The sequence below is a fragment of the Plectropomus leopardus genome, chromosome 21 (assembly GCF_026936395.1).
Source record: "Plectropomus leopardus strain MGB_pleo_1.0 chromosome 21, ASM2693639v1, whole genome shotgun sequence".
Taxonomy (NCBI): domain Eukaryota; kingdom Metazoa; phylum Chordata; class Actinopteri; order Perciformes; family Serranidae; genus Plectropomus; species Plectropomus leopardus.
The window spans coordinates 12933997-12951187 of NC_142196.1; the positions used below are offsets into that span (position 1 = coordinate 12933997).

Genomic DNA, 17191 nt, shown 5'->3' on the forward strand with positions numbered 1-17191 from the left:
ATCTTGATCAGTGTCTCTAACTGTGCTGTGTCGGGGTCATCAAATTTGAGGGAATGGGGCCTGGAAAGTCCTTGAAAAGACTAAATTTGATTTTCAAAAAGTTTAGAATTTTTCTTTTTTTTCTTAATTTTGAAGCAACTTTTAAAAATAGTTTTATGGTTATTTCTCCCTAAAATGTCAGAAAGCTATAATTCTAAAGTGGGCATTTGTTTAAGAAACAAATAGAAAGCTCATCAGACAGACAAATAAAAATGTTCTCCATCTGTCCTAGATTTTAAGTCTTATCCTGATGGTGGCGCTGTCCTGCGTGGGGAATCTCCTGTTTGTGCAAAGCTCCTTTGCCTTCAGCTCACTTTCCCGCTCCCTTCAGACTCTGCTCCACCACAGCTGGGGTCTCAGGACCACAAGAGGCCTCTTCCTCTCTGGGCGTGACTTCCTTTACTGTGGAGTTCTCTGTCTGTCCTCTGTGGTGTGGACAACAGTGGTACATATATACTATTTAATTTTTTTTTTTTTTGTCTTTGTAAAAACTGTGACAGCATGCTGGCAGATTTGTGCACTATTTCGGTCCTTGTGGAACTTATTCTGCATGGAAGAAACAACATGCCAGTCTATATCACTGCTGTGTTTTAAACATCTGTCTTCTTGTAGGTGATAGTTGTGATGTCCTCATTTGTCAGAAGTGCCAAAAGAGCTCAAAGCAGGGGGAACATCTTCACTCTAGCAGAATTAACCAGCTACATCAGACGGAGGGTCTCTGAGTTCACTGGACAGCGTGGACAAGCATGGGTTGGAAATCAGGTGGAAAAGAGGGTGAGTAAAAAGTTGCTCAGTCCATGAAAACAACACTGTCAAGTTAATTTACTGAGATTTTTTAATGGAAAAAAAGTTACGGACTATTTTACTATTACTATTTTCTACCTTGGTGTGAACATCTGAGACTATATTTAGAATTATGATACTGCCAATGCCACTGTGGACATTTCTTAAATTAAGAATGCATTTCCTATAAAACCTTTTGCTTCTTATTGTACCTCCTCAAATGTTGCTCATTGTACCACCTAATAATATTTGTAGACTTTACACAATGGTGAATGACCTGAAAGCCATACTTGAATTAAAGGACGGATATCTTATCAGAAAATGACTTTGGTAGAAGTTGAAGTCTCCTATTACAGTATTGCTTAAGTAAAAGTTTTAAAGTATGTATTAACTTCACTTAAGTATCAAAAGGAATGGTATGATAAAAATGTACAAGTAAATGCTAGTAATAAAAGGCAAGCAGTTAGCATTTAGAGAATTATGAAGTTTATTTCTTCGTAACATATACGCCACCTTAAAAATGGAGCAGGCAACACACCTGAAGAAAAACAAGATCTTTTTTTTATAACTCAAAATATTTAAAGAACAAAATCCATTTTTTCCCCCTCCCTTACCTTCATTCAACCATCTGTCCCTTTCTCCCCTCCATTAAAATACTGATTTTGCAATAACTTTGCCTTCTGTTTTTTCAGACTTACAACTTTGAGGAGTTTGAAGGCTTAGTAGATGAACTATTGTTCAGACTCAATGCCCTCTCAAACAGTCTGCATCACACTCTGCCCCCCAAAGCCCACTGCTACAGGGAGGAGGACAGTCCTGTCATCTCACCCATACGGGAACCCTCAGACATGGGCAGACAGGTGAGCTGGACACAAAAATCTAGAAAAGGGGCGGAAACATGCATACAGTGCATACACACAAAACATATTCTCGCTTATATTATTTTAAACAGAGGTGTTCTGGAAAGCCCGTGCTGTTTGAACACTGTGATTCTGTTACAGGACTTTGTAAGAACACAAATGACAGAAGAGACGAAGGTGAATGATCACAATGATGTCAGTGGCCATGGAGAAACTTTATCTGCACCTCACCTGCTCAGGTAATAACATTTGTCCAACATCTGCTCAGGCTATAGACCAGCGGTTCCCAACTGGTGAGGCGTGGTCCAAAAATGGGTCGCGTGTGCATTCTGAATGGATCGCAAGTGACTTTCCATCATGTCAAATTTGTGAAAAACACTTTATCTTGAAGTTCCGTGAATTTGCAGCACAAAGCTTTTATTTTGAAGTGCTGTTTCCTGCTGTAAAGTGAGAAAGGTGATTTGGGTTTTTTTTTTTTAAGAATTTTTTTTTGGCTTTTTATGCCTAAAGCGCAGTTACAGAGTGACAGGAAAGGGGAGAGATAATGGGGATGACACGCAGCAAAGGGCTGCAAGCTGTAATAGGACTCGGAGGACTCAGCCAACATGGGGCGGATGCTCTACTCAGTGAGCTAGAGGCCGCCCTGTTTTTATTTTTATTTTTTAGAGCAGTTTCTATGCCATTGTCCTGTTCTTGGTGTAATGTTGTTTTTTCAAAAATAAGAATAGGCCTAAGGGATTTTTCTTTATTTCTCAGAGGAGGGATGGCTGTTTTTACCAAAAGTTTTAAAGGAAATAAATTTAAATAAAAAAAGCCAAAGTTTTTAAAAATTACAAAAAAATTTAAATGAAAAAAGATCACAAAAAAGAAATTTAAAAGGAAAAATAAAGCTTTTTTTCCCCCCAACAGAGCACCGGGACTAAGCCACCAATGTCCTCAAATCCTAGAAACACCCCCAGTTTTAACCACTTAAAGTTTATTCTTGCAATATGATTCATGCCATTCTGATTTAAGTGGAAATAAATTTGTGAAATAAAATTTAATATTTGGTCATTTCTCTTATGTGCGCACATTGAATTAATAACTAAGGAGAAATCTGGACCCAGTTGCTGGACCAGTTGGGAACCACTGCTATATACCATTCATAAGAAAATGTTTAAATATATTAAAGAATTCCTGTGTTTTTCTACATGGCACTTGGACACATGACACCAGGTCCAAGCTTGAGGTGGAGATGCTGCACTTCCTGCAGCAGAAAGGCCAAAGGGGAAACCCCTCAGAGACTGTTGTGACATTGAATAGTTCGCAACAACCTAAATCAAGAGCCAAAGAAAATCCAAAAGACATAGAGCTCCACACTTCTTTAAAGGAACAAAACTCACCGTCCCTCCCAGAGTCAGCTTCCCTCATAAGGGTTTGGACAGAAGATGTTCTTGAGAAGCAAGCTGAACAGTGGACTAAAACAAATGACAGTTGCTGGTTTGTCAAAACTCAGGCTGCACATACAGAGGTGGTGGTGGAAGTTCTGGTCCATGAGGAGCCAGGGGGTGTGGAGCCAGATCAACAGTAGGGTCCTTAGATGACCGTTATGGTGGGGACACTGCAATCATTTTAATAAACAAGATCTGCAAGGTTATAGATATACTGTATTATATGTGCTCAGCATCTTACTGACTCAATACTTAGTACTTGCATTGTTGCAAAACCAGAATGACTAGTTTGTAACTTTGCACTTGAGTCATTAAGTCATTAATGGTTTACAATACATACAACCCTTTTTAAAGGTCCTGTGTTTAAGATTTGGGGGGATTTAGTGACATGTAGTGGTGAGGATTGGCAATTGCAAATGTCTGAAACCTCTCCTTGTTATAATTCCTTTAGCGTTTAGAGTTAATTTGTTTGTTTGACATTTTTCCTTTATCTTGTTCATTGAATAACAACAGTCACATAGTCATTTTAAGTTAGGTACTTTTACAGAGTGAACCAATTTTGTATTTTTTTTAAAAAAGTTGTTTGTAGGAATGAAACAAACATGTAGAGCATGGGGTGTTTTTGCATTTGCAATTAATTAATAAAAATAGGTGTATTAAAGAGATGAAGGAAATTTAAACAAAAGCAGGGCATTTCAAGGAATTATACATTTTCCTCTTCTTCCAAACTTCTTCATATTAAATTGGAACATTTAACATGAATATGTTAAGTTTGTCAAAAACACACTTGCTTTTGAAGCACTATGAATTTCCAGTACAGAGATTTTATTTTGAGTGCCATTTCTGTTTATTCTTGTAATATGTTTTATGTCTTTAAAATGTGTTGACCATGAACTAATGACTAAGAAGAAATCTGATTGGATCAGTTAGGAACCACTGATGTCATATAAATTCTCAATATAGTTGTTTTTTTGAAGCCATTCTTTGTAATTGCTTTTCTAGCATCTAAGTAAGTATTTTACTTGTAATATTTGCAAATGTTGAAGATCGAAAGGTTGAAAAAGTAGTTCACAAAAGGTATTTTTTATTGATGCATTCAAGTTGCTTATTGTTTTGTAATGCACAATTTTTAATCTTTTATACCAATATGTTTACCTTTTAAATAATAATACTTCTAAGATGTTATATACCCTAAAGACAGTGTTTATTTTATTTTTATTTTACTGATTTGCTATTCAAATATTTACCTCTGTGACCCTTAGGCCTCAAAGACTGGATTGTTTGTATTGTGTTTGTGTATTATAAGATGTGCATATTTCTCAAAGCTGAACTAAAGTTTCCATGTAAACTATCACCAAATAACTTTTTAAAATCAAGTTTAGCCTCTCTCCACTGGTCTATATGCAAATAACGAATTCCAAGAAAGAAAGTATCCAATAGCAACATCCAACGTATATTTGAGTGGCGAATTCTGATTGGAGGAGAGCCGATGATGAGGACCAATCACAACGTGGCAAGTCAGACAAGCTCCAGGCGGAAGAGGCGGTCTGCGCGAGATTTCGGAAGTGATTAGTTTGTATGAAACCACGAGCCCGAAAGCGTCTACTGCCACTCGTCAGTATTGATCCGGGCGGCGGGTCTGTGCAGCCGATTGTGTGTTTTGATGATATTCATCAGCGTTATAAGCTAAATTAATAAGCCGGCTACTTGTTAGAAGCACGTTGTTATCCCCGGGCTGCGTCATCTGTGGACAATGAAGAAGCTCGCTCTGTTGCTGATTGTGTTGCTCGGTGTTGCACATTTTGCAACTCTGAGCAGATGTGAAGATGGTAAGAGTGAGCTTTTTTACAGTCTTCGGTTAGTATTACAACTTAATGAACCATTTAAGTCAAGCAATGTCGCAGATGGAGCGAGATTCTTGCAAGTTATTATCATGCAAACTAGCAAGCTAAGTTACCGGAGTGTAGGTAACTCCTCCGCTAGTTGTGTTAGCATGCTAGCTAACAGTACAGGTAAGCTAATGTAAACATCGACATACACAAATATGAAGTTCAACACTAACGTGAGGCATCTCCAAAGTGTTAATGAAGTTTGTTTCTGTTGTAACTGTTTGTGTGCAGCAAGTTTGTGACAGTACAGGTGTGCAACTGTGTTTGCTATCACTCGCTACGCGTTATGTACATTACTTGTCTTGTTTCTTTAGCCCTCTGAGACAGTTTATGGAGAAAACAGTTACAGCTCAGCTCGGTGTGCTTTTCTTATCATGTCTGTTGTAAACCTTGTGTTTTGATTAGGCCACTATTCAAACTTTGAAAGATTAGGGTGTATACGGGCTTAGAGCTTTATCCTGGATGTATGTCTCAGAAGTTGTTGCAGCAGTTTTGTGATTTGATAGCATTTTTACACAAATCTGATGCTTAATCAAAGCATTTTTTTTTCCATTTGAGCTTTGATAAATCTGGTCAAAAGTACCTCCAAAATAACACATTAAGACGCCAAGACTTTTGGTATCAAAACATGTAAGAAATGGCAAGCCCTTTTTTTTTTTTTTACTGCAGTTTGCTCAGAGACCCCCTAATGGTTAATAAACACAGGTAAGCCATCCATCCTCTGAAAGCCAGAGGTCTCTAGTTTGTGGCAGTTAAGTTTCCTTAGGCTGTGATTACCACAGAAATCACAATAGGCCATTTGTGTAACCACAAGTTAATTGCTACTATAGGGGCTAACATCATTATACATGAATAAAGTTGGGTTCATTGAATCTACACAAGTCTCAGCTTTCCAGTCAAACCAGATTTATGTGGTTCCAAGACTGTTAAGGGTCCTTGGTATATAGAAATATTTAAATACACCATTGTATTGGATTAGTTTAAAGTGGGCGAGTTTGTAAATGGCAGATTTGTGGGTGCCAAAAGAACCAACTGTCAGTCAGATATCTTGAGGTTTGAGGTTAAGGATACCCTTTGAAAATGGCCATGTCAGTTTTTCCCTTGCCAAAAAAAATAACCTAACTCTGGAGTGTTACTTAGCCCCTGTCCCTGACAAGCTACCATGACATAGGTTAGGTCTAGTTTCACATGATATCACTACGCCTGCACTACTTACCTACTACACTGCCTGAGCTTGTACCCCTGAAATCAGCTGGTCTCATTTTGTTTCTTGTCAGATGCTGCAGAGGAGAAGGAGGAGACTGATGAAGAGGACAGTGACGATGAGGAGGATGATGATGAAGATGATGACACAGAGGTGAAAGAAGAGAACGGGGTGCTGATTCTCACCAACAGCAATTTTGAAACTTTCATGGAGGGCAAAGACACAGTTCTGGTGGAGTTTTATGCCCCGTGGTGCGTCTGATTTTCTTTAAGCCATTCTCTATTCAAACAGCTTTTACAGTGTGTCACCTACTTTACATATCCTGTATTCTTTATCCGTTCAGGTGTGGCCACTGCAAACAGTTTGCCCCAGAGTATGAAAAAATTGCTCAGACACTAAAGGAGAATGACCCTCCTATACCTGTGGCCAAAGTGGATGCAACAGTAGCCGATGAGTTAGCGAGCAGGTTCGAAGTGTCGGGCTATCCCACCATCAAGATCCTGAAGAAAGGGGAAGCTGTGGACTACGATGGAGATAGGACAGAGAAGGGTAGGAACCTTTTGTTATTTAAAGAAATATTTTACTGCTGGAAAGAAGGTCTTTTCATTAAACTGGGCTCTGTGCGGTCAAAATATGCAAATGCTTTTGAAATTGGTGCTACATGACTAGAGAAACAGATGAAAAAGGCTGCGGCATTTGCTTTTGCTATGGAGGTAGAAAACCTACAACTACCAGAATGCACTGTGTTGCACTTGACCAATAGAGACTCTCCACGGTGGGTTGCATAATGCTAGTTTGTCTATTTTGACACAGGAGATGAAATTGTGGGCACCTGGTAAGAAACTGTCTGTAGTTAGTAGATTAAAATATGTTTCTGTGGGCATTTTAGGAAAGAAACAGGCAACACAGTAACCTAATCTTGGCTCATATCAGAGACTTTATAAAAAGATGGACGACACATCTCCACGTCCCTCCACTGTACAAAAATGAACTCAAAATATCCCGAATGCAGCCGCTGCAGCCGCTGTCTTACGCTGGTGACAGCATTTAGAGTTAGAGTCTGTGCAGCGGTGATCTCCGCGGTACAGAGTTCCTGCACATACACCAGTGCAACCAATCTCAAGCAGAGCCATTGAACGCAAGCACATTAATTGACACACATAGCTTTCAACCGTGTTGTCACACCCTTTTTTTTTATCTGATGTGTACTTGGCCCATCTGCCAACATGAAGGGGGGGGGGTAGCCTCTGTTTGTACTATGCAGAACACTTCCTGTTCAGAGCTTCTCATATTACAGCTTAACATATATGTTTCTGAAGACATTTTTTTTGTTTTTAAAACACAGATAGATAGTAAATATGGGCTGACATGCAGCAAAGGGCCACAGGCCAGAATTGAATATAGAAGTGCACACTATCTGGTGAGCTAGAGGTTGCCCCTTGACCCTTTTTTCTAATGAAAGACTTGGCAGTGATATGTTGCATGCCTGTTTGTTGCAGCTATCGTGGCACGGGTGAAAGAGGTGGCTCAGCCAGATTGGAAGCCCCCTCCTGAGGCAACGCTGGTGCTGACCAAAGACAACTTTGATGAGACTGTCAACAACGCAGACATCATCCTGGTGGAGTTCTACGCTCCATGGTCAGTCAGCAGTCTGTCTGTTATTAAATACAGATGGTTATATTAGCACTGTTAGTTTTGTGAGTATAAAAGTGAGACACTGATGTCCATAGCTGAGCTTTTTATTGAATGTTTTTGGAAATGGTGACAAGCACAAAATAAACCAAACATGTGCTCAGGAAAATTTTCTTTTTTTTTTCTTTTTTTTTACACAACTAGATGTTAGTTTAGCTTTTAAAAAGCTGCTGTTCAGTATTAAAAATACTCATTATTTGCCTGGAATGACTCATCTTCAGGTGTGGACACTGTAAGCGTTTGGCTCCTGAGTATGAGAAGGCAGCCAAGCAGTTGAGCCAACGCTCTCCTCCCATTCCTCTGGCCAAAGTGGACGCCACGGTCGAGAATGAGATCGCCACACGTTTTGGAGTCACAGGGTATCCCACCATTAAGATCTTCAGGAGAGGCAAAGTGTTCGACTACAACGGGCCGAGAGAGCAACATGGTTGGTCAATTTTTGTGTAATGTCTTTTATACACAGGACACTAATCCGAGTTGCTGTTTTTCATGCATTTTGTTTCTTTTCATCCATCACAGTTGATGCACCCCTCTCTCTTTCCCTCTAGGCATTGTTGATTACATGGCTGATCAGGCTGGCCCTCCCTCCAAGCAGGTTCAGGCAGTAAAACAGGTGCAGGAGCTCATCAAGGATGGCGACGATGCCGTCATCGTTGGCGTCTTCTCTGGTGAACAGGATGCAGCGTATGAAATCTACATTGAGGCCTGTAAGTACCACGAGCTTGGAGATATATGTTGATATAGGTTGACTGATTATTGGCAAATCGTCAACCACACTATTTAGCATTTTTGCGGTTATCAGCATCTGTCATTTTTTACCAGACAGCCAATGAAATAAATTATTTGAAAAACGTTTTACTTTGGCTCTGATGCCACCGCTTTCAGATTACAGTCACTGCTGTGTTGCCTCGCTCAATGTCCCGCCCACAGCACTCTCTGATGGTCGGATGTCGAGGTTTGCCATATCATATTGTTCACAATAATACTGGTATAGTTTTTAATATGACAAGAAATATTCATGTAGTGATAATGGCAGTGTTCCAGCTTGTAGGCATAATCTTATGATTCCATTACGCAAGGTAACAACAACACTGGCTAAGAGCAAAATTGTCAGCGGTTACTGTTGTTTTTTTACAACTAAAATATTTTTTTGCTGAATATTTGAAGGCAAACTATCCCATTTATGCAGACATTTAAGACCGTGACACTTATTTTTTTGCAACTGTGTGCTCTTGAAGGTAATAATAAAATAGCATATATATTTTCAGTGTTTTCTTGTAACATCAAGATTATTGTTGTTGCAAAAATATTTGAAATGTCGTGATATTATTTATATCATATTTCCCACCCCTAGTTAGATGTCACAAGTGTCACATATAAAAACAACAGGGAAGGCATGCTGCAATACATGCAAAGACGGTGGAAGAGCGATGGCTCTTTGTTTAAGAAATAATGTTGAAAGTTCTCCTTGTACCGTTTAATTATACATATGCTTGAATAAAGTTAAACCAAGTTATGTTATTCTTAATCTTTAAACTGTAATTTTCTGCAAATTTGTTTCGGTTTCAAATATTTGTTATCGGTCTCCTTGATCTAGTACGAAGCAAGTAGTTTTGACTTCCTGCCTGTGTGTGCTTTATGAAAGTTCAAATATCTCTGCTTGAATGTCTTGAAAAGCGTCTCTTCAAACAGACATGAGTATACTCATTGCTGTCTTTCTGTCTGTCTGTAAGGTAATGCACTGAGGGAAGACTTCAGCTTCCGTCACTCCTTCAGCTCTGAAGTTGCCAAACTGCTGAAAGCCTCACCCGGTCAGATTGTGATCGCTCAGCCTGAAAAGTTCCACTCAAAGTACGAGCCAGCGTCGCACACACTCACAGTGAAGGTACCATCTTTTGTGTTTTTTTTTTCTTCTTTTCTCTTCAGTATTTGTGATTTGAAATGGTTTATTGTGGTATGAAACTCTGAGTCATAAATGGCTGTGCTTTCTTTCAGTTCTAGTATCAGTGTCAAATAGACTAAAACAGAACTGAGGGGTTTCACCTGAATAGCGCTTTATGTAAATCTTTCTATTGAGCCCGTTTTCTGATTTTATTTAGTAAGAGTCACTTTTGAACTCATTCATTTATCTCACAGGACTCTACATCAGTATCAGAAGTGCAGGAGTTCTTCAAAAAGCACATGATTCCTCTGGTGGGACACAGAAAACCAAGCAATGATGCCAAGCGTTACACCAAAAGACCTCTGGTGATTGTGTACTATGGAGTTGACTTCAGCTTTGACTACAGGAAAGGTCAGTTACTCATAACATACACTCATAACATAAAGGCAATTTTGCTCTGTCTTGATTATGAGTTAAGTTCTTCCTCTCCTCACTCAGTTTTGTGGGTATTCTATTTTAATTATTTCACTGTCATATTGCTATTTATGTGGCCTATTGTTAAGGGGGAAAATGTTAAACCTAATGCAGCTGTAGGGGGTGCCCATGTTATGAAGTATTTATGCTTTTGGACAAAATATTACAGTATGACTTTTATGGATGACATCCTATACTATGAGTTGTAGTGTGTATGTGCTATATTGCACTACTTTGCACTTTTTGATGTTGCTATAGTATTTTTTTAAATGCTATTTTGGACAACATACTATGCTATGGCTTTTTTTTTTTGCTATTTTGGACATATTATAGTATGAATTCTTGCACAATTTTGGACCACATATGATAGTATGACTTTTTTGTGCAATTTACATGACATATGACTTTTTTTTAATGATGAAGCGTTTTCAGGATTTTTTTCAGTGACATTCTATTAGGTGTTAATGATTTTTATTAAAATTTCCTCATACGATGACATGTTTTTTATTTTTTTTTTACGATAGTATATTTTTTGACATACTATTACCTTTTCATCATTTTTTGAGAGACACACAATACTATTTTTTTTTTAAATTTTTTGAACCACATACTTCACTATTGTGTTTTTCAATGCATTTTTTCCCATATTATACTGTGACATTGTGTTATGTTAATTTTATGACATACTATGCTCACATTTTTGACCACAAAATAGTATAATATTCCATCCCATTTTGTATACAATCTTCATGATACACTATACTATGAATAAATATATAAATTTTCACTGGCATACTATGTTACTTGTAACATAATATTCTCAACTTTTTTATGACGTATTGTACTGCATGTCATTGTGTATGATGTAAAATATCAGGGGTTTTCAAGCTCGTGTTGACCGAAACCATCAACCACCCAAACAATTAACACCAATTTTGGATTAGGTGTTGCGCAATAACATTTTCCTCTCGTCTGTCCTTCATTTTTAGCAACTCAATTCTGGAGGTCCAAGGTGCTTGAGGTGGCCAAGGACTTCCCAGAGTATACATTTGCCATCGGAGACGAGGAGGACTACGCAGAAGAGCTGAAGAGCCTGGGCCTAAGCGAGAGCGGGGAGGAGGTGAATGTGGGAATTCTGGCAGAAGGAGGCAAAAAGTTTGCCATGGAGCCAGAGGAGCTGGACTCTGAGGTGCTGAGAGACTTTGTTATGGCTTTCAAGAAAGGTGAGTGATGAATCCTAGTGGTTTTAGCAAATAATGTAGATTTTGATGGATGAGATCATGTAAAGGAGCATGGTTTAGTTTTAATTTGAGGCACATGCAGTTTCTGCTCAGTAATTTGTCGCAATGAAAGCAAAATCAGAACAAATTTCTTTCACCTGCCTACAGGAAAACTCAAACCCATCATCAAGTCCCAGCCTGTGCCAAAGAACAACAAAGGACCCGTTAAGGTTGTTGTAGGAAAAACCTTTGACGAGATTGTCATGGATACCAAGAAGGATGTCCTGATCGAGTTTTATGCTCCCTGGTGTGGCCACTGTAAGAAACTAGAGCCTGATTACTTGGCCCTGGGCAAGAAGTACAAAGGGGAGAAGAACCTGGTGATCGCCAAGATGGACGCCACAGCCAATGATGTGCCAAATGAAAACTACAAAACGGAGGGATTCCCCACAATATACTTTGCCCCAAGCAACAGCAAGCATAGCCCCATCAAATTTGAAGGTGGAGATAGAACAGTCGAGGCCTTGAGCAAGTTCTTGGAAACACACGCCACACAGCTATCACAGAAGAGAGACGAACTTTGAAAGTATCTCTTCATAAGTGGCGAAGAACTCTAACCATGCTCGGGCAGTGTTAGGGAACGCTGAAGGGGCCTCTGGGAAGGTGAAGGGAGCGCAGTAAAGTTAAACGGTGTTACTGAGTTGCTGCGACGATTACAATGTTAAATCAGTTTTTTTTTTAGTTTCAGTTCATTCCAAGAGATTCTTGTGTTTCTAAAAAGCATGTAAGCACTGTTGACGATTTCAATCTTTTTAAATAAAACAAAAAATAATGGCTGCTTTGTGGGCCAGCACTTAAATGTGACTGTTTTTTACGATAAATGAATAAAATCTGGAGAGTATTTTGCAAAACATATTCTAAATGTAAGTGCCACCAGTGCAAACATTTAAGACAACAAGTAGTCAAGAAATTCTTTTTTTTAAAATTTAATTTAAGATCAAATTAAAAATTAGTAATAGAAATGGCTGAACTTTGAGACAGGCCTTAAAACATCACCCTGAAAATATTCTGTAATTCTAAACACAGTGTACCCTTTATGGCTAGTCAAGTTAATCAAGTAATCACTTTCAAGTTATGTAATTGACACTTTAATCTAATTTGGCAGTACAAGTCTTGGCAAGGGAGATATGTACCTGTAGCAGCATCTGAATCATTGTATACTCTTTAGATAACATACAACCAGAATTATAACATCTTTTCTAACATTGCAAACCTGGCTGGATAATACTTTGGGAAAGTGCATCGTTCACTGAAAATCATTACATGTTCACATGTTGTACATACATGTGAGCAGGACATCTAATTTTCACTAGCTATCTAAACAAGCAAGCGTTACATGTTCTTCACTGCAGAACAGTGAAAATATCTGAATATCTGATCGAGGGTGAATGCAGCCTTCAGATGAGAGATGGGCGTTTCGGGAGATGAAGGTAAGACTGCTACCTCCTTCACTCATAGGCACTTGACGTTACTGGCACAAAATAAGTTGGTTTTTGAGATGATTATTAAGAAAAGTCTTTTGTGAACCGCAGGTGGAAGTCCCGGATCTTCTGCAGCACAATCTTCAGCTTCTCAGTGGGAGGCAAGATGGTCATCCTGGACACAAAAACAGGAAGTAAGATTTTGATTAAAAAGTCATTTGATCCCCAAAGCAAAGCTACATATTTTTTTCCTTTCACCTGTACTGCTATTTATCAGTCTAGATTGTTTTGGTGTGAGATGAGATGTCTGCCTTCTTTCTATACTAACCTGAAGTGGAAAGTTCCCTCCCTCTGGCCAAAGCCGCTTCCTGGCACCAAACAGATACCCTCCTCCTCCAGCAGCCTCATGCAGTAAAACATGTCCGGGGCAAGGCCTTCTTCCTGTAGGTGGACAGACACATCCACATTTGAACGCGTTCACATTGACCAGTAAATTAGGGTGATTAGTGACATAAGCTGTGTTTGCAGAGCAGACCTTTGCCTTGTTGATGGCCTTCTGGGATAGAGTGATGCGGGGGAAGGTGTACATGGCCCCCTGCACAGGGTTACAGGTGATGCCAGGTACCGTGTTGAAGGTCTGCTCTGTTAGTGCGGCCTTCTCTGCTAAAGTTGCTAACACTGCTGTACGCTCCTGTAGGGGAAGCAAAAGGCAAAACTTTTATGGAACATGAATTGTATTCATATATCTATTTTGTCAACTTTTAAAATAAGTCAGACTAATATCTTACTATATTATGCAAGAAAATTTGGGAAAAGAAATACAGTGAAAAAGAAAAGGTGTAGAATGTTGTCCAAAACAGCATGAAATCGTCAGTATGTCTTTCAAAACATAATGAAAAAGTCTAGAAAGATATAGAATGTCATCCAAACCGGAAAACAAAATTAATGTCATGGTATGTTGTCCATTAAAAGTCATACTATAGTATGTCGTCCTAAATGCCATGAAAAAGTCATACTAAAGTATGCAGTCCAGGCCTTGCCTTTTGGGTCATTTGTTCAACATGTATTTTTATGATGTTTTTGACCATTTTTGCAACATTCTATGCTATGGTGTGTCTTTGCACGTTATTTTATGCTGTTTCGAGGTGTTTTTAGCTGTTTTTGGGACATGCCATATTTTGACATTTTTGCCATACTATAGCCTTACTTTTTGGGTCATTTTTTCAACATGCATTTCCATGGTGTTTTTGGCCATTTTTGCAACATTCTATGCTATGGCGTGTCTTTGCACGCTATTTTATGCTGTTTTGAGGTGTTTTCAGCAGTTTTTGAGACGTGTCATATTTTGACATTTTTGCCATATATAGCCTTGCTGTTCGTGTCATTTTTCAACATGCATTTTTATGGTGTTTTTGGCCATTTTTGCAACATTCTATGCTATGGTGTGTCTTTGCACGCGATTTTATGCTGTTTTGAGGTGTTTTCAGAAGTTTTTGGGACGTGTCATTTTTTGACATGTTTGCCATACTATAGCCTTGCTTTTCGTGTCATTTTTCAATATGCAATATTATGGTGTTTTTGGCCATTTTTGCAACATTCTATGCTATGGCGTGTCTTTGCACGCTATTTTATGCTGTTTCGAGGTGTTTTCAGCTGTTTTTGGGCGATGTCATATTTTGACATTTTTGCCATACTATAGCCTTGCCTTTTTGGTCAATTTTTCAGTATGCAATATTATGGTGTTTTTGGTAGTTTTTGCAACATTCTATGCTATGGCGTGTCTTTGCACGTTATTTTATGCTGTTTCGAGGTGTTTTTAGCTGTTTTTGGGACGTGTCACATTTTGACATTTTTGCCATACTATAGCCTTGCTTTTCGTGTCATTTTTTCAACATGCATTTCCATGGTGTTTTTGGCCATTTTTGCAACATTCTATGCTATGGTGTGTCTTTGCACGCTATTTTATGCTGTTTTGAGGTGTTTTCAGAAGTTTTTGGGACGTGTCATTTTTTGACATTTTTGCCATACTATAGCCTTGCCTTTCATGTCATTTTTTCAACATGCATTTTCATGGTGTTTTTTGCAGTTTTTGCAACATTCTATGCTATGGCGTGTCTTTGCACGCTATTTTATGCTGTTTCGATGTGTTTTAAGCTGTTTTTGGGACGTGTCATATTTTGACATTTTTGCCATACTATAGCCTTGCCTTTTTGGTCAATTTTTCAGTATGCAATATTATGGTGTTTTTGGCCATTTTTGCAACATTCTATGCTATGGCGTGTGTCAGCATGTTATTTTATGCAATTTCGAGGTGTTTTCAGCTGTTTTTGGGCGATGTCATATTTTGACATTTTTGCCATACTATAGCCTTGCTTTTTGTGTCATTTTTCAATATGCAATATTATGGTGTTTTTGCAACATTCTGTGCCATGGCGTGTCTTTGCATGTTATTTTATGCTGTTTCGAGGTGTTTGTAGCTGTTTTTAGGACGTGTCATATTTTGACATTTTTGCCATACTATAGCCTTACCTTTTGGGTCATTTTTTCAACATGCATTTCCATGGTGTTTTTGGTAGTTTTTGCAACATTCTATGCTATGGCGTGTCTTTGCACGTTATTTTATGCTGTTTCGAGGTGTTTTAAGCTGTTTTTGGGACGTGTCATATTTTGACATTTTTGCCATACTATAGCCTTGCTTTTCGTGTCATTTTTCAATATGCAATATTATGGTGTTTTTGGTAGTTTTTGCAACATTCTGTGCTATGGCGTGTCTTTGCACGCTATTTTATGCTGTTTTGAGGTGTTTTCAGAAGTTTTTGGGACATGTCATATTTTGACATTTTTGCCATACTATAGCCTTGCTTTTCGTGTCATTTTTTCAACATGCATTTTCATGGTGTTTTTTGCAGTTTTTGCAACATTCCATGCTATGGCGTGTCTTTGCACGCTATTTTATGCTGTTTCGATGTGTTTTAAGCTGTTTTTGGGACGCATCATATTTTGACAATTTTGCCATACTATAGCCTTGCCTTTTTGGTCAATTTTTCAGTATGCAATATTATGGTGTTTTTGGTAGTTTTTGCAACATTCTATGCTATGGTGTGTCTTTGCACGTTATTTTATGCTGTTTCGAGGTGTTTTAGCTGTTTTTGGGACGTGTCACATTTTGACATTTTTGCCATACTATAGCCTTGCTTTTCGTGTCATTTTTTCAACATGCATTTCCATGGTGTTTTTGGCCATTTTTGCAACATTCTATGCTATGGTGTGTCTTTGCACGCTATTTTATGCTGTTTTGAGGTGTTTTCAGAAGTTTTTGGGACGTGTCATATTTTGACATTTTTGCCATACTATAGCCTTGCCTTTCATGTCATTTTTTCAACATGCATTTTCATGGTGTTTTTTGCAGTTTTTGCAACATTCTATGCTATGGCGTGTCTTTGCACGCTATTTTATGCTGTTTCGATGTGTTTTAAGCTGTTTTTGGGACGTGTCATATTTTGACATTTTTGCCATACTATAGCCTTGCCTTTTGTGTCATTTTTTCAGTATGCAATATTATGGTGTTTTTGGTAGTTTTTGCAACATTCTATGCTATGGCTTGTCTTTGCACATTATTTTATGCTGTTTCGAGGTGTTTTAGCTGTTTTTAGGACATGTCATATTTTGACATTTTTGCCATACTATAGCCTTGCCTTTCGTGTCATTTTTTCAACATGCATTTCCATGGTGTTTTTGGCCATTTTTGCAACATTCTATGCTATGGTGTGTCTTTGCACGCTATTTTATGCAGTTTTGAGGTGTTTTCAGAAGTTTTTGGGACGTGTCATTTTTTGACATTTTTGCCATACTATAGCCTTGCTTTTCGTGTCATTTTTTCAACATGCATTTTCATGGTGTTTTTGCAGTTTTTGCAACATTCTATGCTATGGCTTGTCTTTGCACGTTATTTTATGCTGTTTCGAGGTGTTTTTAGCTGTTTTTAGGACATGTCATATTTTGACATTTTGCCATACTATAGCCTTGCTTTTCGTGTCATTTTTCAACATGCATTTTCATGGTGTTTTTGCAGTTTTGCAACATTCTATGCTATGTCGTGTCTTTGCACGCTATTTTATACAGTTTTGAGGTGTTTTAAGAAGTTTTTTGGGACATGTCATATTTTGACATTTTGCCATACTATAGCCTTGCTTTTCGTGTCATTTTTTCAACATGCATTTCCATGGTGTTTTTGGCC

General features: G+C 38.3%; 3 protein-coding genes across 3 annotated transcripts in view; 2 read left to right on the top strand and 1 right to left on the bottom strand.

Moving 5' to 3' along the window:
• pkd1l1 (polycystin 1 like 1, transient receptor potential channel interacting) overlaps nt 1–4308 on the top strand; it is a 46987-nt gene extending 42679 nt beyond the window's left edge. The window contains exons 50-54 of the mRNA XM_088072116.1: nt 272–484; nt 652–813; nt 1515–1682; nt 1824–1921; nt 2898–4308. Coding sequence (XP_087928242.1) covers nt 272–484; nt 652–813; nt 1515–1682; nt 1824–1921; nt 2898–3252 — 996 coding nt within the window. The 3' untranslated portion in view covers nt 3253–4308. The remainder of the gene's footprint in view (nt 1–271; nt 485–651; nt 814–1514; nt 1683–1823; nt 1922–2897) is intronic.
• Nucleotides 4309–4669: 361 nt separating this feature from the next.
• pdia4 (protein disulfide isomerase family A, member 4) lies at nt 4670–12332 on the top strand. The gene is made up of 10 exons (XM_042510078.2): nt 4670–4941; nt 6279–6456; nt 6549–6754; nt 7705–7843; nt 8119–8324; nt 8446–8604; nt 9631–9782; nt 10034–10190; nt 11243–11476; nt 11642–12332. The coding sequence occupies exons 1-10, from the start codon at nt 4866–4868 to the stop codon at nt 12055–12057; spliced, it is 1923 nt and encodes a 640-aa protein (XP_042366012.2). The 5' UTR covers nt 4670–4865; the 3' UTR covers nt 12058–12332.
• Nucleotides 12333–12443: 111 nt separating this feature from the next.
• Nucleotides 12444–17191, bottom strand: part of LOC121960414 (alanine aminotransferase 2-like) — a 67519-nt gene continuing 62771 nt past the window's right edge. The window contains exons 10-12 of the mRNA XM_042510082.2: nt 13490–13645; nt 13283–13395; nt 12444–13129 (exon numbers count right to left, since the gene is read on the bottom strand). Of these exons, the coding sequence (XP_042366016.2) occupies nt 13039–13129; nt 13283–13395; nt 13490–13645 (360 nt within the window). The 3' untranslated portion in view covers nt 12444–13038. The remainder of the gene's footprint in view (nt 13130–13282; nt 13396–13489; nt 13646–17191) is intronic.